Source organism: Oncorhynchus keta, chromosome 7 (assembly GCF_023373465.1).
Source record: "Oncorhynchus keta strain PuntledgeMale-10-30-2019 chromosome 7, Oket_V2, whole genome shotgun sequence".
NCBI classification, from domain to species: domain Eukaryota; kingdom Metazoa; phylum Chordata; class Actinopteri; order Salmoniformes; family Salmonidae; genus Oncorhynchus; species Oncorhynchus keta.
In genome coordinates, this window is record NC_068427.1 from 21,626,103 (window position 1) to 21,651,818 (window position 25,716).

The 25,716-nt window shown below is 41.7% G+C and overlaps 1 protein-coding gene and 1 pseudogene across 1 annotated transcript; one reads left to right on the forward strand and one right to left on the reverse strand.

Moving 5' to 3' along the window:
- The window catches only part of LOC127931271 (ribonuclease H2 subunit B-like), a 28,139-nt pseudogene extending 10,902 nt beyond the window's left edge, over positions 1–17,237 (forward strand).
- Positions 17,238–17,380: 143 nt separating this feature from the next.
- LOC118371186 (uncharacterized protein C13orf42) lies at positions 17,381–22,823 on the reverse strand. The gene is made up of 3 exons (XM_035756546.2): positions 22,281–22,823; positions 21,986–22,130; positions 17,381–18,419 (listed from the first exon to the last, which is right to left on the reverse strand). The coding sequence occupies exons 1-3, from the start codon at positions 22,692–22,694 to the stop codon at positions 18,169–18,171; spliced, it is 810 nt and encodes a 269-aa protein (XP_035612439.1). The 5' UTR covers positions 22,695–22,823; the 3' UTR covers positions 17,381–18,168.
- Positions 22,824–25,716: the final 2,893 nt, after the last annotated feature.

Here is a 25,716-nt window from a genome sequence, read left to right on the forward strand (position 1 = left end):
AAGCTAGCGATGCACTATATAGTGCAATCAGAAAGTATTCAGATCGCTTGACTTTTTCCACATTTGGTTACAGCCTTATTCTAAAATGGATTAAATCGTTTTCCCCCCTCATCAATCTACATAGCAAAACAGGTTAAAAAAAATGTACGTATGTATTCAGACCCTTTACTCAGGACTTTGTTGAGGCACCTTTGGCAGTGATTACAGCCTCAAGTCTTCTTGGGAATGACACTACAAGCTTGGCACACCTGTATTTGGGGAGTTTCCCACATTATTCTCTGCAGATCCTCTAAAGGTCCTTCAGGTTGGATTGGGAGCATGGCTGCACAGCTATTTTGAGGTGTCCACTAGGCTAGTGGTTAGAGCATTGGACTAGCAACTGAAAAGTTGCAAGTTTAAATCCCCGAGCTGACAAGGTACAAAATCTGTCGTTCTGCCCCTGAACAGGCAGTTAACCCACTGTTCCTAGGCTGTCATTGAAAATAAGAATTTGTTCTTAACTGACTTGCCTAGTAAAATAAAGGTAAAAAATGTCCAGGCTCTGGCTGGGTCACTCAATGACATTCAGAGACTTGTCCCAAAGCCACTCCTAGGTTGTCTTGGCTATGTGCTTACAGTCATTGTACTGTTGGAAGGTGAACATTTGCCCCAGTCGGAGGTCCTGAGCGCTCTAGAGAAGGTTTTTTTATCAAGGATTTCTCTGTACTTTGCTCCATTCATCTTTCCCTCGATCCCAACTAGTCTCCCAGTCCTTGCTGCTGAAAGACATCCCCACAGCATGATGCTGCCACCACCATACTTCACCGTATGGATAGGGCTAAGTTTCCTCCAGACATGACGCTTGGCAATCAGACCAAAGAGTTCAATCTTGGTTTCATCAGACCTAATAATCTTGTTTCACATGGTCTGAGAGTCCTTTAGGTGCCTTTTGGCCAACTTCAAGTGGGCTGTCATGTGCCTTTTACTCAGGAGTGGCTTCCTTCTGGCCACTGTACCATAAAGGCCTGATTGGTGGAGTGCTGCAGAAATGGTTGTCCTTATGGAAGGTTCTCCCATCTCCCCAGAAGAATTCTGGAGCCCTGTCAGAGTGACCATTGGGTTCTTGTTCACCTCCCTGACAAAGGACCTTCTCCCCCGATTGCTCAGTTTGGCCGGGCGGCCAGCTCTAGGAAGAATCTTGGTGGTTTCAAACTTGTTCCATTTAAGAACGAAGGAGACCACTGTTTTCTTGGGGACCTTCAATGCTGTAGACATTTTTTGGTACCTTTCCCCAGTTCTGTGCTTCGACACAATCCTGTCTCGGAGCTCTACGGACAATTCCTTCGACCTTATGGCTTGGTTTTCGCTCTGACATGCACTGTCAACTGTGGGACCTTATATAATAATAATAATAATATATGCCATTTAGCAGACGCATTTATCCAAAGCGACTTACAGTCATGTGTGCATACATTCTACGTATGGGTGGTCCCGGGAATCGAACCCACTACCCTGGCGTTACAAGCGCCATGCTCTACCAACTATGCTACAGAAGGACCACCTTCCATAAGGACAGGTGTGTGCCTTTCCAAATCATGTCCAATCAATTGAATTTACCACAGGTGGACTCCAATCAAGTTGTATAAACATCTCAAGGATGATCAATGAAAACAGGATGCACCTGAGCTCAATTTCAAGTCTTATAGCAAAGGGTCTGAATAGTTATGTAAATAAGGTATTTCTGTTTTATATTTTCAATAAATTTGCAAACATTTCTAAAAACATGTTTACACTGTCATTATGGGGTATGGTGTGTACATGAGGAATAAAAAAAAATCAACTTTAGAATAAAGCTGTAACGTAACAAAATGTAGAAAAATTCAAGGGGTCTGAATACTTTCCGAATGCACTGTATATACAAAATGATGTGGACACCCCTTCAAATTAGTAGATTCTGCTATTTCATCCCCACCAGTTGCTGACAGGTGTATAAAATCGAGCACACAGCCATGCAATCTCCATAGACAAACATTGGCAGTAGAATGGACTGTACTGAAGAGCTCAACAAGTCAGTTCGTCAAATTTCTGCTTTGATTGAGCTTCCCCAGTCAACTCTAAGTGATGTTATTGTGAATTGGGTGGGAACGTCTAGGAGCAACAATGGTTCAACCGCAAAGTGGTAGGCCACACAAGCTCACAGAACGGGGCTGGAGAGAGCTGAAGCGTGTAGCGTGTACAAATCGTCTGTCCTTGGTTGAAACACTGTCTCACTGTCTCGAAGCTGTCTCTGGAAGCAATGTCAGCACAATAACTGTTCTTTGGGAGCTTCATGAAATGGGTTTCCATGGCCGAGCAGCCGCACTCAAGCCTAAGATCACCATGCGTAATGCAAAGCATCGACTGGAGTGGTGTAAAGCTTGCTGCCATTGGACTCTGGAGCAGTGCAAATGCGTTCTCTGGAGTGATGAATCACACTTCACCATCTGACAGTCCGAAGGACGATTCCGGGTTTGGCGGATGCCAGGAGAACACTACCTACCCCAATGCATAGTGCCAAGTGTAAAGTTTGGTGGAGGAGGAATAATGGTCTGGGGCTGTTTTTCATGGTTCGGGCTGAGCCCCTTAGTTCCAGTGAAGGGAAATCTTAATGCTACAGCATACAATGACATTCCAGACAATTCTGCGCTTCCAACTTTATGGCAACAGTTTTGGGAAGTCCCTTTCCTGTTTCAGCATGACAATGCCCCCATGCACAAAGCGAGATCGATACAGAAATGGTTTGTCAAGATCAGTGTGAAAGAACTTAACTGGCCTGCACAGAGCCCTGACCTCAACCCCATTGAACACTGTTGGGATGAATTGGAACGCCGACTGTCAGCCAGACCTAATCACCCAACATCCAGTGCCCAACCTCACTAATGCTCTTGTGGCTGAATGAAAGCCCTGCAGCAATGTTCCAACATCTAGTGGAAAGCCTTCCCAGAAGAGTGGAGATTGTTATAGCAGCAAAGGGGGGAGCAACTCCATATTAATGGCCATGATTTTGGAAAGAGATGTTCGACGAGCAGGTGTCCATAATTTTGGTCATGTAGTGTACGTATAATCATGAAAACCGTAAAAAACGCAATTAGAAAGTAATATTTCTTGATCAACCGTGTCAAAGGCTTTGGATAAATCTAAAAAGATGCCGAGAGTGTATTCATCATTGTTAAGGGCTGTAAAGATTTTATCCACAAGTTGCAAAAGAGCCATATGTGTGGAGTAGTTTTTACGAAAACCATGTTGGTGCTCATATAGAATACAGTGTTGATTTAAATGTTTCAACATTCTCTTATTCAACCATTTTTCTCTGATTTTAGAAAAACATGGAAGTACAGATATTGGGCAATAATTTGTAAAATATCTAGGATCCCCTTGCCAATTTTCTAGTCTTTAATTGGCATAGATTTGGTGAAGATACATGTATACTGTACATTAGAGGCCCAGTAATCAAGGAAGACACTGATTTCATCAAAGAGGCACCAATCTCATCATGACCTGCTGCTGATATCTTTAAGTTACCGATGACCTCCAACACCATTACATCAGGTGGATCAAACTGAATCAGAGAAGGGAAATGTCCCTCAATGTAATCCAATTAGTTTTCTCAATTTTCATTCACAGAGAGGAACCCACACTCACAAAAAGTTAATAAATTCACATAAAATAACATCAAGATAGGTCTTATTTACAACAATACATTGTGATGGAATAATTGTACAGTCGTGGCCAAACGTTTTGAGAATGACACAAATGTACATTTTCACAGTCTGCTGCTTCAGTTTGTATGATGGCAATTTGCATATACTACAGAATGTTATGAAGAGTGATCAGATGAATTGCAATTAATTGCAAAGTCACTCTTTTCCATGCAAATGAACTGAATCCCCAAAGAACATTTCCACTGCTGTCATGTTTGTTGCAAGGATCGGACCAAGGTGCAGCGTGGAATGCATACATTCTCTTTATTAAAAGAATGAACACCAAACAAACTAACACAATAACAAACTAAACATGCCGCTATACAATATAGTTCTGACAGGCAACGACACATAGTCAAGATCCCACACCAGAAAGTGGGAAAAATGCCTGCCTAAATATGATCCCCAATCAGAGACAATAATAAACAGCTGTCTCTGATTGGGAACCATATCAGGCCAACATGGATATACAAAAACCCCTAGACCTACAAAAACCCTAGACCTACAAAAACCCTAGACCTACAAAAGCCCTAGATCTAAAAAAACCCCTAGACATACAAAAACCCTAGAGTACCCACCCTAGTCACACCCTGACCTAACCGAAATATATAGAAAACAGAGATATCTAAGGTCAGGGCGTGACAACTGCATTTCAGCCCTGCCACAAAAGGACCAGCTGACATCATGTCAGTGATTCTCTCGTTAACACAGGGGTAAGTGTTGACGAGGACAAGGCTGGAGATCACTCTGTCATGCTGATTGAGTTCACATAACAGACTGGAAGCTTCAAAAGGAGGGTGGTGCTTGGAATCATTGTTCTTCCTCTGTCAACCATGGTTACCTGCAAGGAAACACGTGCCGTCATCATTGCTTTGCACAAAAAGGACTTCACAGGCAAGGATATTGCTGCCAGTAAGATTGCACCTAAATCAACCATTTATCGGATCATCAAGAACTTCAAGGAGAGCGGTTCAATTGTTGTGAAGAATGCTTCAGGGTGCCCAAGAAAGTCTAGCAAGCGCCAGGAGTGTCTTCTAAAGTGGATTCAGCTGCGGGATCAGGGCACCACCAGTACAGAGCTTGCTCAGGAATGGCAGCAGGTAGGTGTGAGTGCGTCTGCACACACAGTGAGGCAAAGACTTTTGGAGGATGGCCTGGTGTCAAGAAGGGCAGCAAAGAAGCCCCTTCTCTCCAGGAAAAACATCAGGGACAGACTGATATTCTGAAAAATGTACAGGGATTGGACTGCTGACGACTGGGGTAAAGTCATTTTCTCTGATGAATCCCCTTTCCGATTGTTTGGGGCATCCGGGAAAAACCTTGTCCGGAAAAGACAAGGTGAGCGCTACCATCAGTTTTGTGTCATGCCAACAGTAAAGCATCCTGAGCATTCATGTGTGGGGTTGCTTCTCAGCCAAGGGAGTGGGCTCACTCACAATTTTGCCTAAGAACACAGCCATGAATAAAGAATGGTACCAACACATCCTCCGAGAGCAACTTCTCCCAACCATCCAGGAACAGTTTGATGATGAACAATGCCCTTTTCCAGCATGATGGAGCACCTTGCCATAAGGCAAAAGTGATAACTAAGTGGCCCAGGGAACAAAACATCGATATTTTGAGTCCATGGCGAGGAAACTCCCCAGACCTTAATCCCATTGAGAACTTATGGTCAATCCTCAAGAGGCGAGTGGACAAAGAAAAACTACACATTCTGACAAACTCCAAGCATTGATTATGAAGAATGGGCTTCCATCAGTCAGGATGTGGCCCAGAAGTTAATTGACAGCATACCAGGGCGGATTGCAGAGGTTTTGAAAAAGAAGGTTCAACACTGCAAATATTGACTCTTTGCATCAACTTCATGTAATTGGCAAAAAAAAATTAAGACTATTATGAAATGCTTGTAATTATACTTCAGTACTCCATAGTAACATCTGACAAAAAAAATATCTAAAGACACTGAAGCAGCAAACTTTGTGGATTTGTGTCATTCGCCTTTTTCTTATTCAACAGATGATTGATGATTTTCCAAGTTGATTTTATATTATTTAAGAATTCATTTTTTTGTAATATATATTTTTTGGGGATATCCGAAGTAGGTGAGTAAATTTGTTCTTATACTTTTTGGAATTTGCGGAATTCAGGGGAGAGGGATTTTTAATACAACTTTTTTTTTTTAACAGAGGATTTTTTGAGACCCGTTCAGTGGCGACCCGTCATTCAGGGCAGGTGGGGCAGGCCCACATTCTTAGCAAAAGGGGCGGCAGCGTAGCCTAGTTGTTAGAGCGTTGGACTAGTAACCGGAAGGTTGCAAGTTCAAACCCCCGAGCTGACAAGGTACAAATCTGTCATTCTGCCCCTGAACAGTTCCTAGTCAACATTGAAAATAAGAATTTGTTCTTAACTGACTTGCCTGGTAAAATAAAAAGGAAACAAAATAAATAAAAGTTTACTTGTTTTGCATGTTATTTTGGCATTAATACAAGTCACATATCGGTTTGCAAACAATGTAAAAAAAATATATATATTATTGAGTTAATAAAGCTGCATACAAACATGGTCTCTTTTTTGTTTTCTCGAGTAAGGCAGCTCCAAAATGCAGGTGTTTCAGCTTAGCTCAGTGCTATCTGTGATGTGGGGCAAGCCAGCAGAAAATAGGAGTGTTGTGCCGTGATTGGCTCAGTGTTCTGTCACGCATGGGGATACTACATCACCACTACGTCACCAGTCCTTAGTAAGTGTAGACATCGTACATTTTAGCCCTCTGCATCCTGCCATAAAGTTAAATTAGTAGAGCCCTTCCAAGAAGGCTCAAGGTCATTGGCCACAGATAAAATAATGTCAAATCACGTTATATGTACAGTAGCTTTGATTGGACTGACCATGTAAACATCTCACTTTCAAAATCTTAACTAGCAGTCATCATCAAGAATCAAGTCGACAATCTACTGACAAATAATGTTTAATCCTTGTCATATGAAGAGAAATAATGAAGATAAATTATAGATAAAACGTATCGGTGCTCATCGACCATTGGCCATAACATAACACAACAAGTTGGAAATCACAAATTCAACATTGAGTGGTTTGGTGACAGTGGCTAACCACAAGCATGGCAACTGGTAAGTGGAGAATATATACGAGCTCAGACTTGGCTCATTTGTTTTGAACGGTCATCCAAATGGGAATTGTAAATCTTTCTCTTTCTTTGATGATAAAATTTGCCCACGAAGGACCACCGCACTTACTAAGAAAGTAATACTAAGTGTTTGTTAGTAGCCCATGTGCCTCACCCTAATTATTTGGTCTATTTTCACCTCACGTTACTGTTCTGACTCGGTGGTGCAAATGTAGCCTATAACCTGTTTTAAGAGAAATGTCATCATCTAATATTGCATGAGCTTTCATTATCTGCTTATATGCCTCCTTTATTTATCCTACAGTTCTGACTTGGTCTACAGGGAAAATACTTTAAGTGTAGCCCATGTTCTGCATGCTGACGTTGTACATTTCAAAAGTGCTGAACAGTGATATTGACTACGTCCACCTTAGCACGCTCATGTCTTAATGGAAATTACGGATTGTCTCTTATTCGCTCATCGTTCCTTTATGCCATAGTTTGTACATCTCAATTTTCAGTAGAAACCACATTGGTTTAAGCAAGCCATATCAGCTATGTTTCAAAAAAAGGCAGTAAACGAGGCTGATTGTTTTGCTGCCAGACTAGGCTCCACCGATAGCCAAGTGTAGTGTTGGTAAGGATTCACTCCATTGCCCTGGAAAGAAAGCTCTGCTGTTGGGCCAGCTTTATGTATGCCCTAACACGGAATCCAAACTGGCTGCGCGCGTGCGCCATTGTGCATAAATGTATTTTGTCCCCCCACACCAAACGCGATCAAGACACGCAGATTAAAATATCAAAACAAACTCTGAACCAATTATATTCATTGGGGACAGGTCGAAAAGCATTAAACATTTATGGCAATTTAGCTAGCTAGCTTGCATTTGCTCACTTCTATAAACCAATGAGGTGATGGGAGAGGCAGGACTTGCAGCGCGATCTGCGTCAGAAATAGAACTGACTTCTATTTTAGCCCTTGGTAAAGCAGACGGTAGTTGGCACGCGCATGAAGTGTGGGTGCAATAATTGAAGAATTATTTTATTTTGCAACGCGAGCGGTGTAGTCAGCCTGTAACAGTTTGTGGGTACTGCTTGTCATCGTTATAGTGCAATTCATGTATTGTTTAGGGTTGTGTTGTGTAGTGTAGTGGCTTTGCTGGCATGTGTCTAAAAAATATTGGGGGAGTTTTCCTCAGCAAGATTTACTTGCTTAAAATCACCACTGGACCCGTTGTAAACCAAGGTTTCCAGAACACTTCTGCTGCTCTCTTACATGGTTTAACTAAATGAAAGAAAGCAGAGGTGAAATATAGAATTGAAAGATGAATGAAAAGTCTGGTAAGCAGACTCCACATCAGCCTGACTATAAACATTTTCCCATTAAATATCACGAATCAACATCTCAAAGGGCTCACAATAACCTTTGTTAAATATTCTAAATGTAATGCTATTAATCATTCCAATTAGTTCATTTCCAGCTGCCAATGAGAAGTGGAAAATTGGAAAGTGATGAGAAATGTCAGTATAAAGTATTAGACACATTATTCAAATAATTTGTAAAAATATTATCAATAAGGGTGTCAGATGAATTGATCAGTCTTGTGGGCTTACAGACAAGGGGATACACAAAATCTGATGTCAGTGAGTGGTTCTCACATTTAAATACATTTACAGTATGTTGTAATCACCCAATAGAAAACACATTTGATCTTCATGATTAATCAAATCCAAAGCTGATGCAAGTATATCAATGAAACTACCAGAATTTGTGAATTTCCTTGACTCCAGATTCAACATTAATGTTATCAGATGTTGTTACGTTCCCCAGTTTATGTGTTGTAGTTTGTGTATTTGCATGTGTTTATTTCAGGAAATGGCTTCCTGAAATCCCTCAAGCAGCTGATTAGTCGACTCCATGGCTAATTGGAGAGCTGACCCCGCCCCCTCGTCAAGACTCAGCTGTCTCCAGTTACACATTCATTCTGAAGCTATATAAAAGCCAGTGTTCTGTTCAGAAGAGAGATTTTGCAAGGAGATAATTGCAAGGGAGATTTTGCAAGGGAGATTTTGCAAGGGAGATTTTGCAAGAGAGATTTTGCAAGAGAGATTTTGCAAGAGAGATTTTGCAAGAGAGATTTTGCAAGAGAGATTTTGCAAGAGAGATTTTGCAAGAGAGATTTTGCTAGAGAGATTTTGCTAGAGAGATTTTGCTAGAGAGATTTTGCTAGAGAGATTTTGCTAGAGAGATTTTGCTAGAGAGATTTTGCTAGAGAGATTTTGCTAGGGGCTGATTTTGCTAGGGGCTGATTTTGCTAGGGGCTGATTTTGCTAGGGGCTGATTTTGCTAGGGGTTGATTTTGCTAGGGTTGATTTTGCTAGGGGTTGATTTTGCTAGGGGCTGATTTTGCTAGGGGCTGATTTTGCTAGGGGCTGATTTTGCTAGGGGCTGATTTTGCTAGGGGCTGATTTTGCTAGGGGCTGATTTTGCTAGGGGTCGATTTTGCTGAGTTCATTGCTGGAAAGTTGGTATGTTTTGTGAGTTTGTTGCTCAGATAGAGCTTATTTGATGTCCTTTGTTTCTTAGTTTGTTTGTGAACTGGTTTAATATTCTGTTTCATTTGTTCCCAGGGGAGAAGGGGAAGGCACCTAGGGAGTGCTTAGGCAAGAGGCCCGCGGGCATACATATACCCGTAGCATATTCGCTGTCTAGGCACACTAGGTAAGACCTGGGCGGCCCACCCCCTGTATTTTGGTTAGGGCACCAGGTGGTGCTAAATTAAGTATTGGTTTCGGCAGGTAAGATGGGAGAGGGGGGCTTTGAGATTTACTTTCTTTGCTTTGGTTCCGTCCAGCCCCTTTTCCCCATATTACCGTGTAAAGGAATAAAGTCCTTGTAAACGGTACCACATTCTGCCTGTTGTCATTCTCACTTGCACCTACAGTCCATACCTTGTTCACTTCACGGAGAGTGTAGTTGTAGCAGGGTGTTGCGTTCCCTCTTCATAGAGGCGTGCGTAACAGATGTGAGTTTTTTTTTTTCTTACAAAGAATTGAAAATGTTTATGAACAAAAATACACCCCTCCTCCAATTCTTGATGTTCTACAGTGGTGAAGAGCATTATAAGGAGACATGTAACAAAGCTTTCTGAAAGAGCAACAATGGAAAATTCATGACAGTGAAGACAGACAATGAACAAGGTGGTCATGATTTTTCGGAAGACAGCGAACGTTCAAACGAAACTCATTTTTCAACCACTCCACAAATTTCTTGTTAACAAACTATAGTTTTGGCAAGTCGTTTAGGACATCAACTTTGTGCATGACACAAATAATTTTTCCAACAATTGTTTACAGACAGACTATTTCACTAATAAGTCACTGTATCACAATTCCAGTGTGTCAGAAGTTTACAAACACTAACTGCTTTTAAACAGCATGGAAAATTCCAGAAATTTATGTCATGGCTTTAGAAGCTTCTGATGGGCTAACTGACATCATTTGAGTTAATTGGAGGTGTTCCTGTGGATGTATTTCAAGGCCTACCTTGAAACTCAGTGCCTCTTTCTGCCATGCTGACCCTCAACACGGGGGCCCACAGGGTTGTGTGCTTAGTCTCCTCCTGTACTCCCTGTTCACCCACAACTGAGAGGTCACACACAACTCCAACACCATCAAGTTTGCTGACGACACAACGATGGTAGGCCTGATCACCAGTGACGATGAAACAGCCTACAGGGAGGAGGTCAGTGACATGGCAGTGTGGGACCGGAACAATAACCTCTCCCTCAATGTCAGTAAATCACTAAGTACTTAAAACGTGTTTGCACGTGGTCTGCGGTTGTGAGGCCGGTTGGACATACTGCCAAATTCTCTGAAATGATATTGGAGGGGGCTTATGGTAGAGAAATGAACATTCAATTCTCTGGCAACAGCTCTGGTAGACATTTGTGCAGTCAGCATGCCAATTGCACGCTCCCTCAAAACTTGAGACATCTGTGGCATTGTGTTGTGACAAAACTGCACATTTTAGTGTCCTTTTATTGTCCCCAGTAGAAGGTGTACCTGTGTAATGATTATGCAGTTTCTTGATATGCCACACCTGTCAGGTGGATGGATTATTTTGGCAAAGGAGAAATGCCCACTAACCAGGATGTAAACAAATTTGCACAAAATTTGAAATAAGCTTTTTGTGAGTACTGAACAATTCGGAGATCTTTTAGCTCATGAAACCAACATTTTACATGTTGCGTTTATATTTGTTTTTCAGTATAGATGGAGGCCTATTTCTGTTATTGTAGTATGTGCCTTTAAGATGACGTCATGCAACGTCCCACTGTGGATACAAATGGAACTAGATAGTTGATATGAGGAAACAGTCAGTGGTTGTATTTGATTAACATTTCATTAAAAAGTATAGATTTCAGCCAACAAAGAAAGATGCGCAGCCACGGAGGACAAACATAGCCACACGGTAAGGGTTTAAGAATACAAGTTTTTACAAGTATCGACCTTTGGCGACTTGATGTAGTTGGCAATACAGTCCACATGTTTTGAAATGTTTATTTGAACTTTTATTTAACTAGGCAAGACAGTTAAGAACAAATTCTTATTTACATTGACGGCCTACACCGGCCAAACCTGGACGATACTGGGCCAATTGTGCGCCGTCCTATGAGACTCCCAATCACGGCCGGATGTGATACAGCCTGGATTCAAACCAGGGACTGTAGTGACACCTCTTGCACTGAGATGCAGTGCCTTAGACCGCTGCACCACTCTGGTCTTTCTCGCCACATACTCGTCTCCACTCCACTCCGTTGGCGTGATCAGCATAGTGGAGTGAGATTTACTTGGCTAATGATAGGTAAGCTTAATGGGTTTAGTACAAGGTGTAAATAATGGGGTTGAAGATCCAAATGTTTTTATTTGAACAGATGGTAGACTACCGTACTTAACTCCAATAGATCCCTTCTACCTTCTGTTGCCCTACTTGATCAAAGTAAAGTGGCAAGGCCCATATGTCAATACATATTTTTGAAATTATAGTGTGCTTATTGCGTATTTACAGTCGGAAGTTTACATACACCTTAAGCAAATACATTTAAACTCAGTTTTTCACAATTCCTGACTTTAATTCTAGGAAAAATTCCCTGTCTTAGGTCAGTTAGGATCACCACTTTATTTTAAGAGACTGAAATGTCAGAATAATAGCAGAGAATGATTTCAGCTTTCATTTATTTAATCAAATTCCCAGTGGGTCAGAAGTTTACATACACTCAATTAGTATTTGGTAGCATTGCCTTTAAATTGTTCAACTTGGGTCAAACGTTTCAGGTAGCCTTCCACAAGCTTCCCACAATAATTTGGGGGACTTTTGCCCATTCCTCGATGACAGAGCTGGTGTAACGGAGTCAGGTTTGTAGGCCTCCTTGCTCGCACACACGTTTTCAGTTTTGCCCACAAAGTTTCTATGGGATTGAGGTCAGGGCTTTGTGATGGCCACTCCAATACATTGAGTTTGTTGTCCTGAAGCCACTTTGCCATAACTTTGGAAGTATGCTTGGGGTCATTGTCCATTTGGAAGACCCATTTGCGACCAAGCTTTAACTTCCTGGCTGATGTCTTGAGATGTTGCTTCAATATATCCACATAATTGTCCTCCTCATGATGCCATCTATTTTGTGAAGTGCACCAGTCCCTCCTGCAGCAAAGCACCCCTACAACATGATGCTGCCACCCCTGTGCTTCACGGTTGAGATGGTGTTCTTCGACTTCCAAGCCTCCCCCTTTTCCTCCAAACATAACGATGGTCATTATGGCCAAGCAGTTCTATTTTTGTTTCATCAGACCAGAGGACATTTCCCCAAAAAGTATGATATTTGTCCCCATGTGCAGTTGCAAACCGGAGTCTGGCTGAGTAATGTCAGTTTTGGAGCAGTGGCTTCTTCCTTGCTGAGCGGCCTTTCAGGTTATGTCGATATAGGAATCGTTTTACTGTGGATATAGATACTTTTGTACCTGTTTCCTCCAGCATCTTCACAAAGGTCCTTTGCTGTTGTTCTGGGATTGATTTGCACTTTTTGCAGCAAAGTATGTTCATCTCTAGGAGACAGAACCGGTCTCCTTCCTGAGCAGTATGACGGCTGCGTTGTCCCATGATGTTTATACTGACGTACTTTTGTTTGTACAAATGAACTTGGTACCTTCAGACATTTGGAAATTTCTCCCAAGGATAAACCAGACTTGTGGAGGTCTACAATTTTTTTTCTGAGGTCTTGGCTGATTTCTTTTGATTTGCCCATAATGTCAAGCAAAGAGGCACTGAGTTTGAAGGTAGGCCTTGAAATACATCCACAGGTATACCTCCAATTGACTCAAATGATGTAAATGAGCCTTTCAGAAGCTTCTAAATGTCTAATTTCCTGGAATTTTCCAAGCTGTTTAAAGGCACAGCCAATTTAGTGTATGTAAAATTCTGACCCACAGGAATTATGATACAGTGAATTATTAGTGAAATAATCTGTCTGTAAACAATTGTTGGAAAAATTACTTGTGTCATGCACAAAGCTGATGTCCTAACCGACTTGCCAAAACTATAGTTTGTTCACAAGAAATTTGTGGAGTGGTTGAAAAATGAGTTTTAATGGTTCCAAGCTAAGTGTATGTAAACTTCCGACTTTAACTTTGTTTCCCCTTTTTTGATCTCATCTTAGTCAGTCTTTCTTGCTTTGATCCCTTTGATCCCTTTGTGATGTCATACATTGTCTCTTTCTTTATTTGCTACATCCCCTGTCTTTTTTCTGTCATTTCATTATTTTCTTTGTGACGTTACCTCCTGCCCTCTGTGACTCTATCTTTATCCAGATTTTTTTTGTCATTAATTTTTCTTATTTTCTTTGTTATGTCATCTCTGTCCTCTGTGCTTCGATCTCTGTCTGGTTATTGTGATGTCATATCATTCATCATTCTGTCTCTTTTTGCAAGGTAATTTCTGCCCTTCTTTTTGTGATGTCATCACTGTCTTCCTCTCTTTGTGATACCATTCTGGTGCAGGCAAAGTTCCAGTCTGTGTACCAGATGGTGATGGATGAGGACTTCCCAGCATACACCAGGCTGCTGAGCTGCACGCACTCCCTAGCCTCCCTGCACCACGTGGCTGAGGAAAAAGGTCAGAGATCACTGTTCAGCCCACACAAACTAATGTTGAAAGTTAATGTGCTCCTCAGAAACAATCAACTGTAGACCCCTAAACCCAATAATTAATTTCTCACTTCTATGTCAGACTGAAGTGCACATTAATAGATTTAATTAGTATATCAGGTAATTCCGTGACTGCAGCACCCTTGAAATTGTTTGAGATTTTCTGAAGATGAGCTGCACATGAACACATTATAAAAGTGTAATGTTGAGGGGTCTCAGGTGTTATACGTGTTCTGTGTACTGCTCTTTCAGAGATGGGCAGTCCGAAGTTTCACCGCTACTGCCAGGAAAGGACCATGGGAAGGGTTAAAGAAGGTACCCATTGATCAATCTATGAGCTGCATAAGCAGGGTTTGTCATGCTCTATAGTACATCCTGAAGCAATCTGATTCTGGCAACCTCCAGGTTGTGCAGGCTTTTGTTCTAGCCCAGGAATAACACACCAGATTAATCTAATCATCAAATCCTTGATTAGTTGAATCAGGAGTTCAGAATTGCTGCTCTGCAGTAGATTTAACAGTGTTAACAGTGTGCTGGTTTTGCTGTGTACCTGCTGTTCTAGGCTGAGAGGACAGTGAAGGCCCTCGGAAAGACTAACATCTCAGTGGGAGAAAGGGTGAAGTCCATGACATACGTCAGAGTCTAGAAGGAGTCAGAGACCCAGGAAGGCGAGTCACTCTCAGGGCCTGGTCTAATACCGCAGACCTGTGCCATGTTCTCACTGGCCTGCAAACATCAAATTAACCAGAGGATGGCACCAAACCCACTTTAGAGATCAGGAGCTTTCCACACCAAACATAGCCTCACCTGTTACATTTTATGTTTCACATTCATTTTATATTTAAAGCTCAGACTGTCAACCCAGTTTCCTGTGATATCAATAGGATGGATGTCATTCCATAATGAAGTGTATAAAGGGATGCTGTGGTATCAACCCTCTTATGCCCTCTCTTCATTGTAACACAGAGGACTACCTGCAGTATGCCCGTGGTCTGACATCTGCGGACATCAGTGAAGACCTGAGAAAAGCTCTCCTCAAGCATCTACAGTATGTACATGCACAATCTAAAATCAAATGTTCATGTCGCTTCATCGTAAGTGTCACTGAGTCATTTGAAATACACGTTAACCACCCCCAAAAAACTGAAGATGAGTGTGCGGTTTTGGAGACCGAAATCAAATAACTCGTGGCAGTTAGATTTCTCAAGACACATCCCACAGTTTGAAGACAATTGCAGGGCCCAGGTCAGCACTTTTGACTGGAAATGTACTGGTGATGAAAGTGACATTGTGCTATTAAGACAGTGATACTTTTGAAGGTAATGCATTAAGCAGCATTATTAGTGTTTAACAGTCTGATGGTCAGTCACCTTTCACCTTCCTCCTGACAGGTTACCTGAGCTCTCAAGCACTAAGAAAGTGGAGCATCATTCAAAGGTATTTTATTCAGCTTCTCTGTGTAGGCTACTTGTGTCATCACACTGTGTAGTTAGGCCTACTGTATATACTGACCTATTGTTTTCCTAGTTTTCTATTTATTTGGGGACATTGTTCCTTTTCTGCATGTATTAGGAACCAAAGCGGGATAAATATTTGATTTGACATATAAACTATTTTAGGGTCTGGCTTTTCCACCGTGATTTTCTCTTGAGATTCACCAGATGGTAGCAGTGTACAGGTAGATTAGTGTGTTCTTATGCCTATTGTTGGTGGATGTGGTTGGTCAGTTTGTGATACTCACGGTATTGCCACGGTAACTTGTAAACGTGTGTCTGTGGTGTGATTGGTGGTTGGTGTTTAGAGTGATGGAAAGCAGGTCTCACTCTATACATCCCATCCTCATTCGGCAGAAGTGAAAGCTGTCTGACAAATCAGTGGAGGCGGGAGAGGACTACACCATATTCAACAGCTCCGATTTCTCCCGCAAAGTGAGGGAGATTAGGTGCAGCCTGCATGAATGGACCCATGAGAGAATTATATATATATATATGGGGGAGGATCCTTGCTGAAGTTCACGTGAGTGCAGTTTAAAGCAATGCAATGCAGAGGCCTTCAAATCCAGACGAAGGTTCAAGTAACATTGTATATTCTGTCTGGAAAGGAGTCATGATGATGTGTAATTATGTTTCAGCCGTCTTCACTCAAGGCCGATGAGCAAAACTATTGAATACATCTTTTCTCCTCCTCCAGCCGCCCTAGAAGATGAGTGCGGCACAGAAGATCCTGGCCAAGGTGGACAAAACAGGCATGAAAAGCATGTCTGCCTTCTTCAGCCCCAAGGGCAAAGCAGAAAAACTGAATGTTAGGATGGTGCATCAGAATTTGTATGTGTGTGTGGATACACTGAGTGTACAAAACATTAGGAACACCTGCTCTTCCCATGACATAGACTGACCAGGTGAAAGCTATGATCCCTTATTAATGTCACTTGTTAAATCCACTTCAATCAGTGTCGATAAAGGGGAGGAGACAGGTTAAAGAAGGATTTTTAAGCCTTGTGACCATTGAGCCATGCATTGTCTATGTGTGCCATTCAGAGGGTGAATGTGCAAGACAAACTATTGAAGTGCCTTTTAATGGAGTATGGTAGTAATTGCCAGGTGTACTGGTTTGAGTGTGTCAAGAACTGCACCGCTGCTGGGTTTTTCATGCTCAACAGTTTCCTGTGTGTGTCAAGAATGGTCCACCATCCAAAGAACATCCAGCCAACTTGACACAACTGTGGGAAGCGTTGGAGTCAACATGGGCCAGCATCCCTGTGAAATGCTTTCGACACCTTGTGGGGTTCATGCCCCGACGAATTTAAGCAGTTCTGAGGGAAAAGGGGGGTGTCAACTCAATATTAGGAAGGTGTTCCTAATGTTATTTACACTCAGTGTACCTTGTGTGTGTTTGTTTGCACATTTGTGCTTTTAGTAATAAATAAAAGAAAATAGTATTTTTGAGGGAAACAGATCTGTAGCAAGGTGATTTGAACTTGCCTTGAGAAATGGAGTTGATTCACACTAGTTGTGAGAATAAGAGGATAAAAAACAAGAACATGAATAGCTATTACTTCAAGGTTTGGGGGAGTATATAAATTATGTTTAAACTGTGCTTCCAGGTAGCCTAGAGGTTAGAGCTTTGGGCCAGTAACCGAAAGGTTGCTGGATTGAATCCTCAAGCTGACAAGGTTAAAATATGTCGTTTTGCCCCCTGGTAGGTCGTCATTGTAAATAAGACTTTGTTCTTAACTTACTTGCCTAGCTAAATAAAAAATCCCTTCTGTGCTCTCATATTATTGTGTCGATAACCAGCATCAGTTCAGCCTGTCGTCTCCTGCAATGAAGTACAACCATTTCAACAACACCCACCAAGGGTCCACAAGTCATGGAAAAAGTGCCATGGTGACCCATTTTAATGTACATAAATAATATAGACTTAACAGGATAAATTATATTGTTACAGTACAATGGTAGCCCACTACAGTATAAAACTAAATAAGCAGTGCCATTTGCAGTACCTTGGTTAATGTTTAAGAATCATTTCAATGATTCAATCTGAGGCACATGGTGAACATCTTACATTTCATACAGTGATGTTGATCATCGAGTCTAGGGAGACTGATGCGACAGGTAAACCTGGATATAATAAGCCGAGTCTAAATGTGTAATAAAAATACTTGCAAAAGAAAATGGACAGTTGCATTGTTCAGTTAAAAGACTTGACTGATTGTGATGTCAGGTGGAGTAGGTGGTCTGTTTAGTCACAGTAACTAAGTAATGAGAGTGTTTGTTGGTAATTACGCTGTCCAAGTTACGCACGGTCCTTTGTGGATCGGGTTACTGTCCCATCAGTCCCACGGGCCACAGCGGACTGGATAATTTATCAGGCTGGTGGCATAGCGAACAATGTCACATGCTATGCCTGTCCACACCAACACAATACCATAATCATTGGCTGCTACTTTCTCTCAGTTCTCACTTCCTCTAGGCCTACTTCTCTCTCTCACTTCCTATATTACTATCCATGGTTATTTTGTGGTTTCCCTGCCAATTCCTCACCAGCTGAATGCTTGCATGTCACGGGACCTCCCCAAGTTGACTCCTTGTACTTGTTATGAAACTCAGGACAAGCAAGTTCCCACTACTTTTTTTTGAGTTTCGGCTTGAAGCGCAGTGTCTGGAAAGCGCTCTCCACCACTTTGGGCAGGTGGATGGGGTTTCTCTGCAGGTGTCGTCGGCTGCTCGTCGTCCCGTTGTCGCTGTTCTTCTTGGCCGTGCTGCTGCTTTTGCTGGTTGAGGCCGGCTTCTTCAGCTTGGACTCATCTGTGGGACACCGTGGGACCCTCATGACCCAGTTGGAGTGGAGGTCGTGCTCACTGGTGCTGGTGGCCACTGATGAAGAGAGAGATGGGTTCACGTCAGTTCTCAAAATGCCCATCCAAATTGTACATGGGGAGAGAAAAAAACACTAAAGTGTAGTTTGTGATCTATTACGGTTACAATTACTCTGAGACTGCAACAAACTGTTCACTGTCTCTAGATCAGCACCAGGTAGCTAGGGCTTCACTACACCTAGTGTTGATTTTTCAGTGTTACATTTCTAGTGTTGATATAGGAGTTAAATTAACTCAAAAAAATCCCCAGTGTTGGTGTCAATAACCATTGTTGACTGTGATTGTGTCAGTTTTACTCTGCGGAGACTAAAACATTCTCATCAAAACCACGCCCATCATTATCTTATTTCCCAGCACGCTCTACTGGATCTAGATTTTTTGGAGGGGATTGTTTTTAATATGTGTGTTTTTGCATGTACATTGATTGATTAATTTTATGCCACACAAAGATACATAACATACATTTTTCTAAACCAATCCAATCAATTAGTTAGATTTATTGCACACGTTAATTAAATAGTTAAGGTAGTCTCTTTCATCAAAGTTCCTAACCTTTAACATCTTTCTGACTGCAGGTTGTGTGTGAATAAACAGTGTAACTGGTGGCTATCTTAACTCAGGCTGGATTCCAATAGGAATTATATATCACTTTGAAAGTCAGTATATTGTGATTTGTAAACCAGTAGGTTCTTAACACCATTGTGTTGGGGTAAAATATTGCCAATAAAGTAAGGAAGGCCTTATGATATATGTAAGATATTGTCATTAACAGTTTTATTTGAATTGTTTTCTTTTGGAAAAGTTTTAACACATTTCTTTTAAAAACAGCCCATACATTTTTTACATCATGTCATACACATAAAACTGCAACAAAGCATAAAACACAGCATTTGAAAGTTACATTTAAATTTGCTAAAAAGTACATGTTAAAATCAATTAAAACAACCATGAATAAAAGTACTTTCCTTGTAAACATCAAATCTGTAAAAGCCATTTAAAATATGTACTAATGATCTAACAAAGGTAAAACATTTTTAAGACATGAAAAACATGTTAAAAAGTCACTTTGTTAAAAGGCTGTCTTCGGGGTGAGTCCTTATCAAACTCGCCTCATCCTGCTCCTCTGAATAAATTAACGTCCCGTCCTTCAGGGCCCAGAGGAGATCCTTCCCCTAGGCACCGCAGCGCTGTCAGTCCGTGGCCGCCGGGACCTAGGGTGTTGTGGGGGACCCATTGCCCCCTTCCTTCTGTACCACCCCAGGGCTTCCGTGGCTACCATGGCCAGTGCCTGGGGGTGGTCTCTACGCTTTTCCCTACCAGCAGGTTGCAGGAGGACCACAGTGCTTCCTTCAAGCACGTGAGGGTGGGCCAGAACTTGGTGAAGGCCTTCGTGCACGTGAGGGTGGGCCAGGACTTGGTGAAGGCCTTCGATGGAATAGGCCTTCGGCCCACCCCATACAGCACGAGCTGAGGTGTTAGGTCCTCCCCTGCTGGCAGACACGGGGTGATCAGGGGGCCTGCTTCCATCCACAGGTCCCTGGCAGCTCTGCACTCCCAGAGCATGTGCCTTACCGACAGCCTGGTGCCCCCGCCATGCCCCGTGAGTGCATAATGGCTCTGTTACATTTGCCTACAGCAAAACCTCACTATGAAGTCCACAGGACCAGATTTTAAGGAATTCAACAACCATGTCTCTGTCACTAACAAATACAGTCATGGGTGGTAACTCTACAAGTCACTCAAAAAGGTAAGGCACACTGGGAAATTATATTGGGGCTCTGTTTTTTGTATGTTGTGCCGACATCGATAACGTTTGAGCATAAAGTTATTGATCTCTTCCCCCTTGTCAAACACTTGATTTCAGGAGGCGGGATTATTAAGGGGACAAGGTGACATCACCTAACTCTCATTTTAATACACCAATGGTAACATGATATTCTCGTACCTAATTTAGATAAGTACCGCCTTGTAACCAACATAGGAGACTGCGTGTTTGCAGAGGGGCGTGGTTTATAAAGCTAGATAGCTACTCTACTGGTGACCAAATTTGACTGCAGGGTGTCAGCAAATATAATTAAAAGTTTACACTATTCATCTATGGCAAATATTCTTATATGTTTCCACTTTCATATGTATCTGGTGTTAGCTATTTACTAGAGAACGTAGTTCAAAATGCTGACACCTTTGTCATGTTAAAATCTGTCAGCGCTGCTGTGAACCGCAAAAGATATGTCAAACAGGAGGTGTAAAATTGACATCGTTGATGCAATTTCAATGTTGTTTAAATTGCTTTGTGTATCACAAAATTTGCATGAGATTATGTAACTGCTCACTGCATTCAAATTTCTTGACATAGTCCTTCAAAAGAGCTGTCAGTCAAGGTGAGCTCCTGAATATAACCTCCTGCCCACTCAGCTTGTCTTTTCAAAGTTCCTGGTAGTTAGTCATGAGAGAAAGTAGACTCTTTTTTTTCTGTAATTTTGAGCATTTCTATCCCCCCAAAATATTCTGGGGGATATTTTAGAGCTAGGGTTCCATCCAATTGGCGACAGATTTTCATGCGAATATTTTAAAAATCTGCATTAAAACAATTTGCGGATTTTCCCACCAGAAAGGTGTTTCCATCTAATTAACTTGTTGCAGATAAAAGGTGCACATAAAAGTACACGGTTAAATTCACAAATAAACACAAGTAAAAAAATGTCATTGCATTAACAACTCTACTCATGTCATCTCACCCCAAAAATGTGCGTTTTATAGTGAGTGTGCCCACTCTGGTCTTTGCATGCGCACTCTAACCGGCTACAGTGCACATATTGTATAGCCTACATGATGAAATTATTATGGACAAAAGAGCGAGATAATTTTTATTTGTCAAATGGCAGCCAAGCATTGGTGATCATGTCACAAGAATAAGACCGTCAATATTTAGTAGAAAGGAGCATCAAGCTCATCACCGTGCACTTTCACCACCCTGTGAAGTTCACCATAACTTGTTCCATCTGTGGTCTAATAAACTGCATGCTTTCCCAACCAGTCCTAGTTGGACCACACAATATCTCATTGCATGACAAATTTACTTCGATGTGATGGTTATTACAGTATATCAATATTTGCGCATAAAATCGTTTTCACTGACATTTCTCACATAAATCATTTTACCGACACAAGAAGATCCACCTTGTCTAGCGTATTTTGTTTTGTTGACATTTGGAAAGTTTACATAAAATATTTATGTTTCCATCAGGCCAGTCATGACATTTTTTTATCCAACATGTACTTTACTCACGTAAAAAGGTTGGATGGTTAGTCAAAAGGCTATTTTACATGGAAATCAGAATGATCTTCGGGACCTTTAACACGCAAAAGTCTGGACCCATGTAGACACTGGCCCAGTTTTAAATTTAACATTGTCAGTGTTGATTTAAAACTGGAGAATTTGCTGTGTATCTCCAGATCAGCACCATGTATCTGTCCACTGTCTCTATATCAGCACCAGGTAGCTGTCCACTGTCTTCACTGTTTAGGCAACTTGATCGTACTTCAAACCAAAACACAACTCACCAATGAAGTCAACGTCAGCGTGCCCATCGTCTACATGGGGCTTGCGCGTGTGCTCAGGGTCACAGCTCGCGATGACAGCATCAAAGAAGTCCAGAGTGTCCTCCTCATTGGGGATTGGAGGGGCAGACGGTTTGGTCCTCATGATCTTTAAAAAAATTACAAAATAAGAGAGAACATGATTGTCTATCGATTTCTTTAGTAGAAGGCATTCAGTGGTTCAACAATTTAATTTAGGACACAAAGATAATTATGAGGTGAGGTCATAGCCATTAAGTGATTCACAAAGCCTTTCTACCTGTGCGTTCTTGGAGTTGGGTGGGGGAGGCGCAGGCTTCTTCTTGGGGGAGATTGTGGCCTTCATCTCGTTGCTTTTGAAGTTGTTGACACTCCTCGTGTACTGCCGTCTCAACGCCACCAGCTCTTCCAAATACTCCAGGCAGTTCTGATTTTGGGAGTAGAGCCATATCCGGTCCTCCTGCCTCTGATAATAATACAAGGCGGTGGTGGACTCGACATTCACAAAACTTTTGCTCCGCTTCAGTGTGGAGTTGACAGATGACTGATTCCTCTGGCCCACCATCAGCATGGAGGTGCTTCGCACCAACTTGACGGTGCACGCGCTGTGGTAGTCCTGCTCGGACCGCGGACTGCCATCACCAGCCCTGTGTCCATTGTTGGGACGGAGTGCGTTGTTGATCTTCCTAAACATCCCCCCTGTGCGTGGAGTAACTCACAGTTATAAAAAATATAATGTTAGTTCAATCCAGGTGCCCATAACCGTTTCCAAGTAGTATTCCTCAGAAATCAATTCGAAAACAAGCACATGGCGCGTAAAAGAACAAAGTTGGTCTTGTCCATGGGGATGAAACTGCCCGTGAGTATCGTTGGCAGAGAAGATAACTTCAGACTCCTCTCACTTAAAAAAAAACATTCCCGGCCATCACTGTGGTGTTATGGGGGGTTGTGCTATGGCAACGGGCCTCGAAATTCAACCCACTCTTGTGTCATTACTATTGAACAGCTGTCCCGTGTCAAATGTCTTTATGGGCACCTCAAGCTCCCATTGTCACCAAAACGCACATGCTGTAGTCCCGCTGCCCAGTGGATTATACACAGAAAATCGTCCAGTGTTGCATATTTCAGTGTAACATTTCTAGTGTTGATTCAGGAGTTAAATGAAGGCTCTAAGAGTAAAATTAACACCCAAATGGTGTAAAATAACCCCAGTGTTGGTGTTAATAGCCAGTGTTGAGTGTGAGAGTGTGATTATATACGTTTTGTCTCTGTGGAGACTAAAACCTTCTCATCAAAACCATGCCGTTCATTATCAGATTTAACCAGCATGCTCTTTTTTAAGGATTGTTTTTAATATCTGTGTTTTTGCATACACATTGATTGCTTTTTTAATTTTATGCTACACAAAGATATAGCACATACATTTTTCTAAACTAATCCAATCAGTTAGTTAGATTCATTGCACACATTACTGAAATGGTTGTTCCAGTTTAAATGGTTTAGGTGTCACGCCCTGATCTGTTTCACCTGTCCTTGTGATTGTCTCCACCCCCTCCAGGTGCCGCTTATTTTCCCCAGTGGATTTATCTCTGTGTTTCCTGTATCTCTGTGCCAGTGTGTCTTGTATGTTCAAGTCAACCAGTGTGGTTTTCCTGTGCTCCTGCTTTTTCTATTCTCTTTTTGCTAGTCCTCCTGGTTTTGACCCGTGCCTATTTCTGGACTCTGTTACCCACCTGCCTGACCATTCTGCCTGCCACTCTGTACCTCCTAGACTATGAACTGGTTTTGAACTTTTGCCTGTCCACGACCAATCTCTTGCCAACCGTTTTGGATTATAATAAATATCAAAGATTCAAACCATCTGCCTCCCATGTCTGCATCTGGGTCTCGCCTTGTGCCCTTATATTAGGTCCCCTTATATATTAGTCTCCTCACAATATTCCTAACCCTAACAGTCATTCTAAATGCAGGTTGTGGGTGAATAGAAATTGTCAGATGGCTGGATGACTGGCTGGATTACAATAGGACTTACATATAACTTTACAAGCCAGCCAAGTGTCATTGCAGATATGCTGTGGCTTGTAAACAATGAGGGTCCTAACACCCGCTGTGTTAGGGTAGCACTTTGCCATCAAAGTAAGGCGTTATATATTTCATTTATTGTTCTAAAGAGTTTTAAAGTTTTACATTTGAGAGTTTTAAATTTTAAAGAACACGAACAGTCAAAATCATGTCTTTCATGAAGTTGGATGATATTTGGATGAAACCAAATCAAAGTATGCAGAGGAGTGTGGTTTACATTTACATTTAAGTCATTTAGCAGACGCTCTTATCCAGAGCGACAGATACTGTACTGGTGCCAGAATTTGACTGTTGGGTGTCAGCAAATATAATTGAAAGTTCACACTACTCATCTATGGAAAAGGCACTCACCATGCCTTCAGAAAGCATTCACACCCCATTAAGTTTTCCACATTTTATTGGGTTACAGCCTGAATTTGCATTTGATTAAATTGTGATTTTGTGTCACTGATCTACACACAATACCCCATAATGTCAAAGTGGAATTTGGTTTGAAGGAAATTTATGTGGCAAAGAAGTTAACATTTTGTCCTGAATACAAAGTGTTATGTTTGGAGCAAATCCAACACAACACATCACTGAGTACCACTCTTCATATTTTCAAGCATGGTGGTGGCTGCATCATGTTATGGGTATGCTTGTTACTGGCAAGGACTAGAGAGGGTTTTTTTGGGATAAAAAGAAACGGAATATAGCTATAAGCTCAGGCGAAATCCTAGAGGAAAACCTGGTTCAGTCTGCTTTCCAACAGACACTTGGAGACTAATTCAACTTTCAGCAGGACAATAACCTAAAACACAAGGCCAAATCTACACTGTTGCTTACCAAGATGACATTGAATGTTCTTGAGTGGCCCAGTTACAGTGTTGACTTAATTCAGCGTGAAAATCTATGGCAAAACTTGAAAATGGCTGTTAAGCAATGATACACAATCAACTTGACAGAGCTTGAAGAATTTTAGAAAGAATAACGGGCAAATATTGTACAATCCAGGTGTGCAAAACTCTCAGAGACTTACCCAAAACGACTCAGCACTGTAATCCAATTTGTAAGTCGCTCTGGATAAGAGCGTCTGCTAAATGACTTAAATGTAAATGTAAATGTAAATGTAATCATCATTAAAGGTGCTTCTACAAAGTATTGACTCAGGGTTGAGAATACTTACAGTGTCACATTCTGACCTTAGTTCCTTTGTTTTTGTCTATGGTTTACTATGGTCAGGGCGTGAGTTGGGGTGGGCAGTCTATGTTTGTTTTTCTATGTTGGGTTTTGAGTTCGGCCTAGTATGGTTCTCAATCAGAGGCAGCTGTCAATTGTTGTCCCTGATTGAGAATCATACTTAGGTAGCCTGGGTTTCACTTTTGGTTCGTGGGTGTTTGTTTTCCATGTGAGTGTTTGGTCCACACGGTACTGTTTCGGTTTTCCTTCGTTCACTTTATTGTTTTGTATTTCAGTGTTCAGTTCGTTTCATTAAATATTATATCACGAACACTTACCACGCTGCGCTTTGGTCCGATCCTTCTTCCACCTCTGAATGCCGTTACATACAGTTGAAGTCGGAAGGTTACATACACCTTATCAAAATACATTTAAACTCAGTTTTTCACAATTTCTGACATTTTATCCCAGTAAAA